Source organism: Lolium rigidum, chromosome 6 (genome assembly GCF_022539505.1).
Source record: "Lolium rigidum isolate FL_2022 chromosome 6, APGP_CSIRO_Lrig_0.1, whole genome shotgun sequence".
NCBI lineage: Eukaryota > Viridiplantae > Streptophyta > Magnoliopsida > Poales > Poaceae > Lolium > Lolium rigidum.
Window position 1 is genome coordinate 168,712,811 of NC_061513.1, and position 15,514 is coordinate 168,728,324.

The following is a 15,514-nucleotide window of genomic DNA, read 5'->3' on the forward strand; positions in this document are numbered from 1 at the left end:
AAATAGTTTCGCCGGAGGGTCAGTCTGCGCTTTTCTTTCAGTTTTAGGTTATTTTCGTGCAAATCGCCGGTCCTCGGTCTTCTCCGATTCCTTCACGACACGCAATACCGTGCGCAGCAGTTGTACTTGTACATAAGCCAAAGCAACCCTCCGCCAGTTGTAAAGGCCAAAGGATTATCCAACAACAAAAATTATACTCCGTACTAAGAGGTAAAAAAGAGCAGAAGCAGCCTGCAAAACCGATCGCCGGCGAAAAAAAGGAGACGGCAGATGGCGGCGAAAGCGGAGGTACGGCAGCGGCCGCGGCCGCTCAAAGTAGAGGCCATCAAGAGCTTCGTAGCGGCGGCGTTCGGGAAGGAACTCCGCGACCTGAAGCTCGACGTCCTCGGCACCGACGACTCCCCCATCCCCATCACTGGTCAGCGTCCTCTCCCCCATCCCCTCTCTCTCTCTCCCTGTTCTATCGATTTAGGGCGGGAGAAGGTTATCGATTATGTGCGTCGGATCCTAGCTGTGGCTACTGCTGGAGTTGGAGGCGTTCTATGGACGCAATGTTGCTTAGATTTTGCCTGCGCCTTAAGATTTGCTTGCGCTGTAAGGTTTGCTCCTAATGCTGCTTGAAATTGGTGCTCTTTTTGGCCAATTTCGTAGCAATATCTGTTCCAGTTGGTTTTCAGTTTTGGCCTGTGCTAAGATCAATTGCCTATCAGAAATTGTTGGTGTAGTTGCTGCTTGCTCTTTCTGTGTGGGCACTCTGCTGTGGGCACACATAACATTAAAATGTTATCCAGGAAACAACTTTTGTGATTTCCACAAAGTACTACAGTACAATTTTGTGAATTTTCCATCTTCTAGTTGGACTGTTTATGCGTGTTGTGGCATGTGTAGTTTTATTTTTGTTGTTTCAGATGTATTTTTAATATACTAACATATTTGGTTTGTGCTAGGCTACTATACTGCATGCACTCACCCAAAACTTTCGGCCCGCTTCAGCCTACTTCAAAAATCGCTAGCCCCATCATCTGTCAACTCACTTGGCTCTAGGAACAATTGTCCAGTACCAGGGACGCTCATAAATACTAATAACATGTTGGGGTTCCAAAATCTTGATGTGGCGTCTCTACTCAGAGAAGAAGGAAAGAAGGTACATATTGTTTCAACTTTGATACTCCCTCCGGTTCAAATAATTTCCCAAAAGTGGATGTATCTAGACATGTTTGAGTGTGTAGATACATCCATTTTTTGGGCAATTATTTTGAACCGGAGGGAGTATGAGATTTGTTAATCTATACCCTTTTCAACTTATATTGTTTTCTCATTTCCTTGTTGCATGTATTGTGGATCCAGATCTTGCATGACATTCTATCCGGTAAAATAGAAGAGTGTCCTTCTCTGCTATTAAGATTTCTTGTGATATCATTTGCGGACTTGAAGAATTGGAAGCTCTATTACAATGTTGCGTTTCCCTCGTTGGATTTGAACTCTAATATGACTTTGCTCAGCCTGCATAGTGCCTCACAGGTGCTCAGCCAAGAAGAGGTCCTGATCTTGTGCACCTAATATTACATATTATTAGTAGATTTTTGTTCTTCAATCTTTTTATGGTTGGTAGTAAATGTTATTGATTTGCTTTTCAGGCAATATCTTTGTCTAAATCAATGAAAGAGTGGTGTGAATCAAATGAAACAACAGGTTTGAGAAATGATTGTCATCTCAAACTCGTATGTCACAACATGTTTTAATTTGGATATGTTTCCCTAATTTTATATACTTCTGTTGGAACGGATAATCTTTTTTGCAGTTCATCCGTTTTTTTGGGTCGATATATCCTCAGATTCTTCAGTTGTTGTAAGACAACTTAAGGACTGGAAAGATCGTCGGGGTGGTGGCCAAAAGGTACGTTTGTGTCATTGATCGTATGTCATGGATTTATTTTGCGACCACATATTTGCTATGTTATTGACGAGATCTCTTACTTTAAACTTTGTATTATTTTTTTCTTTTTTGTGTGTATAGATGTGTAGCGTAAAATATCAATGGTTCTCCTTACTATACAAACCAAGTGAGTGTCCACACACGTGGAGATTACATTCTCATAAGAAGGACAATTTGGCTCTTTATTTAGTTTATTTACTACAGACTTAGTGCAACATACACACATATTAGTAGCTTTCTATCTCTACACTATGGCTCTCTTGTGGCCATTCTAACATTTCATATTTGTAGCTCCTATTATTTTCTGTGCTTGCCTTAGTGGGAGGGGAGGTCACCTAAAAAGTAGTTTTACAATGTTGATTAGTGATATGTCGAAACTATCCAAGCCCTACTGTGGGTAATATCTTTACTTCAGAATTCTCCACAATCATCCTCATTATCATATATAATACGCCAAAATATTATAGAAGCTTCTTGCAACTTTCTCAATATTTCTAGAACTTTCCGAGTATGCATTGCTCATTTCTTGAAACTATTATTTTTTAATGCAGCTCCTTTTTGGGTTTTATGATCATGGATGTCATCAAGATTACCCTGGTTGGGCTCTTAGAAACTACATTGTATTCCTGAGCCTGCGGTGGAAAATCGAGAAAGTTCAGTTCTTATGCTACCGAGAAAGATTGGGGGGGATCGATCTAGAGAAGTCACTTATTGGTGAAGCATCATTTGCACCACATCATGGTATTATGATCGATCTGGATCCTTCAAAATCCCACTAGTAATTTGTTTTTCTAACATTGGTTGCGATTACAGGCTGGGATGGCTCTGATTATGTGCCTGAAGTTATTGGATGGGAAGGAGAAACTCCTGGGGATGGCAGAAAAGAAATGAAAGTGAACTCAATCAGTCTTGAACTGATGAACCCAGATAGGTAGATGAAGAGTGTTTGCCTTCCTCTGCACATCATTAGCAACTAATGGGATTTTATTCAATTATTTAACATATATGCAGTCAGAAAGAACAACAACAGCTGATGCACTTGAAGCTTATGGGATGGCGGCACTTCCCTGTCGATTTAGACAAGTTGGGTAGCACTCGATGTCTTGTGTTGGGTGCTGGAACTCTTGGCTGTGAAGTTTCTCGATTACTCATGGTTAATACTTTCTGCTACTGCGATATCTATGTTTATATGTACCAAACTGTAACAGTATCCCTTCCAATAAACTTCAACGATATATGCACTTACACATCTTTTCTACCTTTTATTTGTGGTGGAACCAAATTTTCAGACCTGGGGTGTAAGGAAAATAACAGTGGTTGATGGTGGTTGTGTTGCAATGCCTGATCTAGTCAAACAATCACTCTACGTAGAAAAGGATTGTGGTGTTCCGAGAGCTACCGCAATAGTTCCACATCTAGAAGAGAGATGTCGTGCAGTGGTAAGTCGTTGCTACCTTTTTTCCTGAATATTGTGGTCTCTACAGATCGGCTTGTTGACAAAACTTGCTGTCATTTAGGAGGTCGAAGGAATCCGGATGGAAATACCAGTGCCTGGGAATCCAGTTTCTCCAAGTGTGCTTGATGATTGCAGGCTTCTTCAAACATTAGTAGCTGAGAGTAATGTGGTCTTCTTGTTGACTGACACATGGGAGAGCAGATGGTTACCAACTCTTTTGTGTGCAAATGAAAACAAGGTAAATCTCAGACACATTATTCATAAGTGAGGTTGCAATAATTCTCTGCTTATAATGACCAAGAATTTTTAACACATAGCGGCTTGAGTGGATAGTGAATATATTCTGGTCATGTAGCTCACTTAAATAAGTGTGATTTCCCCCATCTTTCTGTTTCAACACACATAGTGAGCTCTTGGGAACTAAGGTCTTCTGCCTCCACTGCAGATCGCTATCACTGCAGCAGTAGGATATGACAGTTACCTTGTCATGCGACATGGTGCTCGTCCAGGAACAAGAAGTGGAGGTATGGATGACGTGATTGCTCAGACAAAGAATTTGTCCACTGAAGATGCTCTTGGTCATCAAAGATTGGGCTGTTGTTTCTGCAATGAGAAGACTTCCCTTTTCAATGTATACTACATAAAGACTTGCATTTGTGGAAATGCTCTCCTTTTGTTTTGCTTTATACCTACAATTTTGACACCAGTTGCTTAATTTTGTATTTGCTTGATTGCATTTATTTGTTTTGCAGTCAGTCTCTAATGAAAGAGTAGCACTACCTGGGCTGACCTCAATTGCATCTGGCAAAGCAGTGGAGCTCTTTGCGAGGATGTTACATCATCCAGAGGGGTAAGCTACTAAATACCTGAAAGATATTTTTTGTATGTGTGTCAGTGGTATCGATGAAGAGTAGCTGATTAAGCTACAACTTCATAAAACTAATCAGTCCATGTACATTATGCCTTAAGGATTCTATCATACATCTTGCAGGATACATGCTCCAGGAGATATTGCTGGTATGGATACTGAACATCAACTTGGTTTATTGCCACATCAGATGCACGGATCACTTCCAAAGTGTGTTTTATCAACTGTGATAGGCAATTCCTCAAATAATTGCACTGCCTGTTCTGATGTCGTAAGTAAATTTTAGGACATATGGCTCTACATTACAAGATTTTGTTGATTTTGATGTTCCAGATTGTAGCAAACCCAATGATACATTATAGGAATCTTGTATATTCTGATGGTTCTCCTTGCTAAAATTTCAGGTACTTTCTGAATATAGAAGAGAAAGATTGGATTTTATTATGAAAGTCATCAACCAACCAACATATTTGAAGGACCTTACAGGCATTTCTAACAGTTTGATAAAGTCGGACACTTGTTTGAATTTACCTGCCAGCTTCCCTGTAAATTCGGGGAAGTTGTCTGGTGTGAAATGTTTAATTTTAGGTGCTGGAACTCTTGGGTGTGATGTTGCTCGTATTCTTATGGTTAGTGTTATGGTTGATGCTACTTTTATGTTAAATTACAGACATACACTCAGTGTACATCTTGTTAATCATGCTGGATACCAATTTTTCAGGATTATGGTGTTCGGAAGCTAACAGTGGTTGACAGTGGTTGTGTTGTTGTGTCAAATTTGGCAAGACAGTCACTTTACACATCTGATGACCTCAACGCCCCAAAAGCAACAGCATTACTTAAGCGTCTAAAGGAGAGAGATCCGTCAGTGGTGAGATTTCACTTCCCTTCGAAACAGTACTTTTCATTTTTGTTTCTGTTTTGACAACACTTCCATCTCAATTTCTGTCTTGTTGTAGGGCGACGAGGGTTTTAAAGATTGGAAAATGGAAATACCGATGCCAGGGCATTCTGTATCATCTGATGGAGAAGATCATGTGCGTGAAGATTGCGAGAAACTCCAGAAGTTGGTAGCTACCCATGACGCTGTGTTCTTGTTGACTGACACGAGGGAGAGTAGGTGGCTTCCAACCCTTCTCTGTGCGAATGAAAACAAGGTAAATTATGTCCATATTCTTGAATGTACACATTGAAAACTTTATATGCTAATAATGCCTCTCATTCTACTGCAGATTGCTATTACTGCAGCCCTAGGATACGATAGCTACCTTGCCATGCGACATGGAGCCGGTCCAAGAACAAATTCTGAAGGTTCAAATGTGGTTCCTGCCATGACTATGTCTCCGGAAGATGTTATTGACCGTAAAAGACTGGGCTGTTATTTCTGCAACGACGTTATTGCTCCTGTTGATGTAACGTTTGTTGCTTTAGCTTTTTTAAATTATACTCATTTCCTCAATATATTATCTACTACAACCATAATATATCATGCTTTTATGATCTTTTGATGCAGTCGGTCTCCAACCGAACTCTGGACCAACAGTGTACAGTAACACGACCTGGACTGGCCCCCATTGCATCTGGCCATGCTGCAGACCTCTTCGCAAGAATGTTAAATCATCCGGATGGGTAAGCACCTGAACCACTTGGTATATGATGAACTTGTGTATTATTGTTGCGATGGCAGATACATACAGCGATGTGGAAACAGTGTAAATTGATATTTGATTTGTTATATTTTGCAGGATACATGCTTCAGCAGATATCGCTGGCACAACCAGTGAGCGTCCGTTTGGTCTATTGCCACACCAGATACGAGGATCACTATCGAGCTACAACATACTAACCCTCTTGGGATATTCCTCGAGCAGTTGTATTGCATGTTCCGACGTGGTAAGTAAACATTTATTGTTGCATGACTGTCTTGAAAAACTTCGCTGATACCTGTATTGTTTATTCATTCACTTGATATCGTGCAAAAAACAATGGCAGGTATTGTCTGAATACAGGAGCAGAGGAATGGATTTTGTGATGCAGGTGATCAAGGAACCGACCTATCTAGAAGACCTTACCGGACTGACGGAGCTGATGAAATCCGCAGATTATTCTCGGGTCGAGTGGGTAGATGATGTCGACGACGACGATGAATTTGCAGAGATCTGCTGATGCCTCACAAGATTCCATGGCTATAACAAGTGTAGATATCATTTCGACACAATGTGATGAGCGAGATTGATGGTTGTAAATAACATTCTCGAAATAACTTAGCTTTTCTCAGCAGGTTCAGCACCTAGCCTGTAATCATAGCACACCCCTGAATCCTGGTTCGTCGAACGCTTGTAGGTTGAACATTCAAAATGTTTACACGAGATATTCTCTGATTATTATGGATTGTGTTTCTCTCGGTAGTCGGTACTCCTATCAGATGCCGCTGTTCCTAGCAGCGCGCTGCGGCTGCAATAGCCTTGGACGGTACCCGTTGTAACTTGTAACCCCTCGGCTCGGCTGGGCGTGAGATTCTGCTTGACGTGGTAAGCCCACATTTAGGCCTTGTGGGTATTTATGGAGATGGGAGGGGATTATTTTGTATCCCGGAAAATCCCCACTAGTCCGTTTACTTCTCCGGTTTTGAACCAAATAATCCCGAGATATTTCCTCCCATCCCCTTCCATCCTCACATTTTGCCTAAATCAAAAACTCTTCATCATACTAGTGTATTTTTTAGGAAAGGTATTTGAGAGGATTGGGTGGACACCAAATCCCCTCCCATCCCCATACCCATTGAAAAGAAAAATACAAAAGAAGTAAACAAAAGACCTTAGAGCAGGAGGCAGACAAAGTGGCAGTGGCGCCTCGACGTGAATTATACGGCTTGACTGATGAAAGCCCGGCGAAGAGCAATGCCACGATGAGCTGTGCTGTAGGGCTGCTTCCGATCCAGGTTGGCGCTATATTGCGGCGCGTTAAAATGGCGAAAAAAACTTTAGCGTGACCCACATGAGACGCTATAATGCAACGTGCGGCACCGGCGCAAATAGGTTTCATCACAACCAACAATGATCAACAAGATCGAACAAGTTAAAATAAATAGACCAATAAATGGCCCCGAATCTCTCCAAATCTCATGACATAGTTCAAATGCAAAAGGATAATTCGACACAGCCAAGTTCAACACAAATTTGACTCAAACACACAAACACATCACTTGTCAACATCTTCATAGCCATTTTGTGTTTCATCTTCTTCGGAGTTTTGGACGGTGGTGTTGGCATGAACCGATGAATCTCCATAGGCATCAACATTGGTACAAGGAGGTCATGAATCCCCCAGCGGTGCTCTGATGCCACCCATGTCTTCAACTTGATCAATCGGTGCACTCGTCCCTCCAAGTGCCATGCCACCCATGCCTTGGAGTCCCATGTCACCATTGCCTCCATACCCTCCGTGCGGCGCTCCCATGCCTCCATAGCCTCCATGTGGTGCTCCCATGCCTCCAAATGCACCCGGTGGTGCTCCCATGTCTCCATGCCACTCATCGGTGCATTCATCCCTTCACTTTGGGCCTTCAAGTAGTTTGCCATCATTCTTTTTTTGGTCAACACTTCATCACGAGCAAGGTTTATGTACTCATTTTGCCTTTCATCCATGCTGTAAGTGTTAATGCAAAAGAGCTTCCTCTCTTGTTTCTCTAGGCGGTGATGCTCCTCATTGGCCACCTTCTTCTCCTCCAATGCCAACTTCCTATCCTCGGCGGCCGCATGAGGCGTGGCGTCGAGCTGTGAGTTCGGCCACGACGACGCTAGCGTTAGGGTTTGCCGCGGACAACGGCGGAACTGTTGCGCCGACTGTGGCGGGGACCAAGTAGGGAGGGGTAGGCAAAGTGGCTGAGGACCCGTCTATCGCTAGAATGTCGTCGGTGACTGCGTGGAGGTGAAGGGGAATCGAGCGCGGACACGAGGGAAATTTCCGGGCGACGGTTGGGTGTTCGCGCGCGAGCCACAACGATAGTGCGCGCTCGAATGGAAGCGTCAATTTTGGGGTGTCGGAGGGCACAAAATAGAGCGCGTGGAAAAAGTTTTATAGCGCGTACAATTTTAGCGTGTCTAGAGGGAGCAAAACGACTGCGCACGATGTATATCAAGTTATCAACGGTTGTTTTTGCACAGGCGCGCGATATAGCACCTCTACTGAAGTTGCTCTAAGGGCTTCTCTAGCAGCCCAACGAATTTCTCTTAGCGCACAATTTTAATATGTTTAACTCGTAAAAGAGAGGAATAGGGATGTTGGGTTGCGCAGCCTAGCGAGGCTTGTGGGTCTGTTTTCATTATACGAAAGATCGCCTTCTTCCCTTCTTCCCTTCCGGCTAACAGAAAAGAGAGAATGGAAGGAAGGAGTAAGTTACATACGTACATGTAGAGACATGTATAACTCTACACATACACTAGGAAGCATTGGCGCGGCGCCACGCCACGCCCGTCGAGTGATTTAAATTGACAGAGGGCTCTCATACAATGTTTATCTATATACCTTAAAGAATTTGTTCACATGGAAAGCAAATTTTGCGGAAATATAAATCAGTTACACATTAACCCTTGGTTGTCCCAAATCAAAGTACCATGAGATCAGACACGCACTAACTTCCCCACAGCTGCATTTGTATTCGATGAATCCATCTAGGAAATGCACGTGTAGCTCAGTCATACCACATGACTCCTCTTATGATTACTAACTAATATATGACCCCGAGTTCGTGAACTCCTGCACAAATTGCTTTGTCGCTTGCTTTCCATCTCACGTGCCAGATTGCCCTAAGGACCACACATTTTCGGAGGTGCTCATGCGTTAGTGATACAAACATGGAGATTGTTTTGCTGGTCCATCTCTGGACATGGGACATCAACACAGTACACGTGCTATATGTTGAAGGTTGAAAGCTTGAAACACACAGGCATCACACTGGAAAACATTGAGAACAAGCAAGTGCGTCTCCCCCTCACGCATGAAAGACCCGTCTGCTATCCAAAAAAACCCTATCTCGTATACAAAAGGACCCATCGGCGCGCGACTCATGTGTGAGGCATCTGACATGGTTTCGTTGCCTCAATTGGGCCACGTATTATGGTAAGGATGGTGAGAGAAAATAAACCGCCCCGCCGGGTGAGATTTGCTCGTCATCCATTCGGTTGTCCCACCTCCTCCTTATTCGTTTTGTGTCGCTGCTATTGGGCCCTTTCTTCACAGTGCCCAGGTATAATTGGTAAAGTGTGTGTTTTTTACCCGGAATTCCTTCGTTGCAAAGAAACAGAAGCGACAAAGAATTGGCATCGAGCCCCACGCCCCACGCCCCCTGCTCTCTGTCATGTACGCGCACCTCCGAGGACACGCCTCCTTCTTCCTCTCCCCTACCGTTCTTCTCCCTCTCGTCCATTCTGGTCAGCTCTCGGAGTCCCGGACCTCCGCGCAACCGCGGCACCGCCTCCTTTCCGTCGCCTTCTCCACCACCACGGTGTCTTCTACGTTGTCATCCCCGCACGACCACTCACCTCTGTGGTCAGGGTACTGACGGGCGAGGCGAGGAGGTCGCACGCGGGGCCATGGCGACGCGGCGGGCGAGCGTCGAGACGGCGGCGATATTCTTGTTTCTGTGGCCATGAGAGATCGCCTCTGCTCGCCCATTACCCGCGCCCCCTCCTCGATTTGGCGGCGCTGGATCAAGGGTCTACAACGATGCCATGACCTCAACGCGCTGTAGTGCCGGTAAGTTTCCCGTCCCGGTAATCTTGCAGCGCAGATTGAAGCCTACCGAGGTCGCCCGTTGTCCAGCATCTCCTCCGTCCAGATACGCCGCAACCAACGTTGTCCTGGGAGGTCGACCCACCATCACGATGCTTGACAACGATGCATACATAGCTCAACTACAAGTAGCCGACCAACCATGTCTATTTCACCTAATCTCCCTATCTACCTTTTTTCTTTTGTTTTCCACTAAGCCCCAGTTCTTCTGCAGGAGCAGCGCATGGAGGATTTCGGGCTACTTTGACATAAACCAGCAAGCCATGTTGAACTGACATGTATTTTGAGAAAGGAGTGGTCTGCTATTCTGCATCTAGGTGAATTAACAACACAAGCACTTGTACTGCTTCAAACATGCATGTTTATCTCTATAGAAATTTTGTCTGAATAATTAAAGCATTTGTTTGGACTTACCTGGACTCTCTGATTTATTTTGGTGAATCCAACATTTTGTTCAGAATAATGTAATCTTCTATTTTTTGAGTTTTCATTTGCTAATCCTACAATTAAATGACCATCAACTTAGTGTTTGGTGTTACAAGTTCTTTGGCATTGATTAAGTTGGCCTAGAAAGAAGATCGCTCCAAGTCTGAGTGCACCTATAATCATTGATTCAGAAGCCAAAGATTTGTAGAAGCAGGTCAGTTCACATGGCTCTCACATATGCAGTTCCGTGTTGCTATCCAAATACAGTTTGATTTCCATGGGGCAATATACAGCCTTGGAACTGTCTTGTTATATTCCCTAGCTTCCATATCTCACTTGATACCGATATACTACTTCAGTTTTGTGCATACATGCTTTTAATGAAGTTGACATGGGTGTTTTTGTTCTAATACACTGCCCGAATAAGTTAAAACTAAATGAAACAATATTTTTCTTTATCATTTTTTATGTTACAATATGGTTTACCGAGGATACCATGAGATCTGTGAGGCCCGGTGTATCCCCTAATGAGCTTTGCAGTCAGTCTGCCATCTATGTTGCAGCAGCTGATGAATTGAAATCAAATTACTTGACACTTTAAAAAATCCTAACTGCAGGTCTATGCAGTGCTTTGCAATTGGTCCGATCGATGATATGACTCATTTGTTTTATCTCCCGACACTATTTTATCTGTCTATTGTTAAATAATGACAGCTAGAATTTGATGTGGCTATGATATGGGTGTTTGTTCCGAAATTGGTTGTTTCTTCATTGAACTACTTTATGAACTTGGTTAATATTTGTTTGCAGTCTTCAGTTTTTCACATTCTTGTTCTCTAGATGATATCGTTTCTATTAATCATGGAAGAATAATTTGGGAAATTAACTTTGTCATATTAAACGGTGCAGCTACCTTTTCCATGCCTTAAATTGAGATATTTGAATGCTCCTCCGGCATACAATGCCATTGTACCACACACAAGTCACAACATTTTTTGAACCATGAGAGAGAGGGACTCTGGCACTCCGGCAGGTTCATCCTTTGTATTGTACACTTGTTCTAGGTGATGATCTCCGCAGTTTGGAGTTACTGATTTTGTTTCTGCTCTTTCAACCACGTTGCTCTTTGAATCTGAGGTTTTCCTTTTAATCGTAGGTCGATGGCTCTAACCAGCCTCCTTCACAATCGCCTAGGCATAAGGATGGAGGAAGAAAGCCTACCAGAATAGAAGTTGAGAAGATAAACCGTGGTTGCCAATGTTCAAGATCGCATATGGAAGGCTGAAAGGTGACACCCACCCTGCAAAAGAGCCATTGTTGTTTCTGGTGGTGTATGGTGTATCGGCACATAGCTAGGTTGTGGCTTGACAACATCGACAAACTACATCAATGAGCTCTCATTCTTAATCGTTAGTCCTTAATGCTTCAGGTGCTCCATGTGATGTAGTCCGACAGAAGATTCAAGCATGTCTTCACTTGGTATGACTTGACACGTATTGTTTCAACAATATTTCCCATAAAGTGGCTATTACTGAATTAGTGTTTATTTATTCTAGCATTGGGTAAGTTGTGTATTTTCAATGCAGATTAACAGGTACACATTATTAGCAAACAGTTGAATCCCAAGTTCACAACTGAGCTTTTGGTAGGTCAATTATTCTAAAACTATGCTTCTTTATTTGTGAAATTAGTGCATATACATCACACCGATTATCCGAGATGTTAGTGTCCTGGTCTAAATTGTGGCGCCACCTACATTTGTTATGCAGATCGTGCCCTTTTTATCTGTTCCTTATCTTCCCAGCGACATCTCCACTGATGTTTTCCTCCTTGCGTGACAATTACCCTTATTGACACAGTGAAATTAGTGTTGCCTGTGAATTATCATATCATTCCCCTGAATTTAGTGCTCATGGAAGTTTCATTTTGGATGTTATCTTACTGTTCCGCATAACAGTCTTTTTGAGCCTTTTTATTCCATGAAACCTTAGAATAGTGGTTAGCTTATTTTTTCCATGAATCAGTATGTTGCATCCTTTTCGATGATACTGTTTTTATATGCCATAACTATTTTACTTTGGTCTCACATGTTTATAAAATAATGCATGTATATGTAACCGGATTTCAGTTTGTCGTTCAACCTATAAGAGAGAAGGTTCTGCAGAGAGTTGCAGTTGCTTGGAGTTCAAACTTGAACTAATATATGTAGCCACCTCCGTGTCATACCGAATAATATTTGTGAACATAGAACAATAGTTAAGAATCACTAGAACAGCGCTCCAACGTAATACATTGAACAACTGCCTATAAGTTCACATAATAAAGCAGATTGCTGGGCTTTAACTAGGCTCAACTGAACTGGATGGATAAATTTAGGCTACTCTAAAATGTTCATTTAAATATGCAAAAATAAATCTACATACCAGTTTATGGTTCATCTTTTGGAAATATATTTCTCTTCATATGAAGCGGTCCCAGTTATTCCTCTTGCAAGCTATGTGCTCCTACTATTTTTATATTTCTTGGTAATTGATTCGTTTCACTTTATATTATACAAACTTGCTTTCTCCGAGTCGCCACAACACATTATAGATCAATGCCTTCCAGGCACTGCGGATATTGATACACATGTTTTTGGTGATAATAGTCGTTGATGTCAACCTTTTTCTTTGCCATTAATAACTGATAATGGCATTTTACTGATATTGAGAAATTCGGGATTATGATACCTTTGTTGCAAGAAGATAATGGAAATTTTTAAAGAATCAGTTACTGATAAGAACAATTATCCAGTTTTGAGTTACTTGCTTTGATTTTCCTATGTGCACATCCTTTCACTCAAGAGAGTTTTTTACAATAATTGCTTAGAGAAGGGTCAGTGCTTATAGAAGGATAGAAATAGGTTTCCTAATAGACTATTGTTTCTATTATTATGTGAGATCTGAATTTAAGCTGAAGAATCAGTGCTCATAGAAGATCATCGTTCCATCTGTGAAATCATTTCAATCAGACAATTTCTTTTGTCATTCCAACAATTGGCCTATTACTATTTTCAGTCTGTTGCATCTATATGCATAGACATATGATTGTTTTACCTTCGTGCCTTCAAAATATGGTGTAAATCATCCTCTTGAATTTCTCCATTGGTATTATATTGTCCGCTTAGTCATCGGCTTAATCCTAGATATCTGCCGCTTCTCTAGCCATTTGTGTCAACGTTGGACAGGACTCTGTAGTGAGAGGCGGAGTTAATAAATTCAATCCTGCTAAGAATAAACATTTGATGTAACCTGCCACTTTAGTAGGCAGTGCAATACAATGAGCATATTTTTTGTACTTCCGAGTAAAGCTAACATTCATATAGTTTTTGGTTCTATTTTTCAGATCATGAACCACTATTCTATCGAAGGAAGAAACTCCATTTGCTGCCAAGAATCTAACCGTACATAGATTTAATTAGTGGGAATAAACTGACAGCGGGAGCACCCGCTTACATGTCATAGAAAGTGGTGGTCTAAATCTCATCTCACTAGAATAGCCATTTACTTAAAAAAACAATTTTGTATGCTGCAACTTGCAAAATCAAACTTTGAGGCCAGGCACACGTGTTGTATCATAGACCATATATTTACCTTTGGTTCTCTAACATCATCCTACGATTGTGTTTTGCAGAATTAAATTATAAAATTGGATTTTCAGCTTTGGCTGAATATGTAGCCACTGATTCTATTGTGGTATATTCAGGAGCACATGACCGGTGAGGAGGCGCCCCATGTGACGCCGCAGCCTCTTTGCACGGTCTCTTTATCTACAAAGGAATAGCCTCATGAACCCTATTTTCTATTGGTAAAATTTAGATAATTTTAATGCATTGGTTTTATATTGAGACACGATTAGGCTGCCACTGTACGGTGAGGAGGTGCCCCAAGGGGCACCCCAACCACTAGTGTAAATAAAGGGCCGTGACCTCATCCTTAGCAGCGAAGCAGACACAGCTTCTATTCACCTCACATGCTCAATCAGAGAAATCATAAAATATTAGAAAAACCTCAACATAATTTATGATAGTGCACCACCTCTAAAGAAAGACACAAACTACAGTACACAATATTGCAGAACATCTAAGAGAACAATGGTAGGTAATCTGAACGATATTTGGTTCAGGAGATTGCCTTTGATCTATCCATCACGAAAATCAAGGTTTTGTCAACAAAAAACTTAGGAGCATAGACATAACAGATTGTGAACAAATGCTCATTTGTTAATAAATTGGAAACAAATCAATGCTATTTTTTATTGAACTGTTGAAAAATCGAGATTTCTGTACGTCGGTCAAACAGAAAAATGCTTGCCCATCAGTAAAATAAATTAACATTTAAACCTGACATTTACATAGGGTGTGCATCTTAATTTAATTTTGTTTCTTTGAGATAATTATACATATAAACATGGAGGTTTTCTTTCTTGAACAGCAACAGTCCAGAGTCTATTTCTGTCCTTCATTATCGTCGCACAGAAGATTCAAGGAAAGGAACTACTTAACAACTAACCTGAATGGTAGAACCAATATCTCAACCTGTAGTCAATTGGTCATCACTATCATTGGAAGACTGTGGCCATGTACAAACAGTTAGAAACTTCAGAAGGTGCGATATATAGTCAATGTGAGGGTCTACATCACATATCTAAAATCCTTTTTATTAGCAACAATGCAATCCGTGAAAATAGAATATAAAATTTCTTCAAGAAAATCTAAGGAGTGATACTTCAAAGATAAATTAGTATGGAATTTAGCATAAATAACATATGAACAATACAGAATAACTTGCAGATGCACAAACTATCCAAGTGATGCTGAGGTACAATGGATGTGAATTTTATCCGTCCAGTTTTTCTTCAAGCTTCCATGTGAAAATTATGAGAGCACATGGCAGATAAAATTCCCAATAATACAGCCTATGTTTAATCCATTCTCTGTTTGCATCAATAAGACACGTGCATACCAAAAGTAGATTGCATAGCCTGAATATCTAGCA

The 15,514-nt window shown here is 41.6% G+C and overlaps 1 protein-coding gene across 1 annotated transcript; it reads left to right on the plus strand.

The window, feature by feature from the left end:
• The first annotated feature begins 221 nt into the window (after positions 1–221).
• LOC124661809 (ubiquitin-like modifier-activating enzyme atg7) lies at positions 222–6,643 on the plus strand. The gene is made up of 20 exons (XM_047199694.1): positions 222–418; positions 948–1,144; positions 1,348–1,539; positions 1,638–1,692; positions 1,802–1,896; positions 2,487–2,676; positions 2,749–2,866; positions 2,947–3,088; positions 3,225–3,374; positions 3,453–3,629; positions 3,837–4,022; positions 4,144–4,241; positions 4,383–4,530; positions 4,664–4,888; positions 4,981–5,130; positions 5,219–5,416; positions 5,492–5,671; positions 5,773–5,888; positions 6,005–6,152; positions 6,252–6,643. Exons 1-20 carry the CDS (start codon positions 271–273, stop codon positions 6,423–6,425), a joined length of 3,087 nt encoding a protein of 1,028 aa, XP_047055650.1. The 5' UTR covers positions 222–270; the 3' UTR covers positions 6,426–6,643.
• The last annotated feature ends 8,871 nt before the right edge of the window (positions 6,644–15,514 follow it).

Bases quoted from the DNA above. Each gene is read 5' to 3' on its own strand.
- LOC124661809 (XM_047199694.1), top strand. From the start codon at position 271: ATGGCGGCGAAAGCGGAGGTACGGCAGCGGCCGCGGCCGCTCAAAGTA. The intron at 1,145-1,347 runs GTACATATTGTT...TTGTGGATCCAG, and splicing joins TCAGAGAAGAAGGAAAGAAG to ATCTTGCATGACATTCTATC. The intron at 5,889-6,004 runs GTAAGCACCTGA...TATATTTTGCAG, and splicing joins ATGTTAAATCATCCGGATGG to GATACATGCTTCAGCAGATA.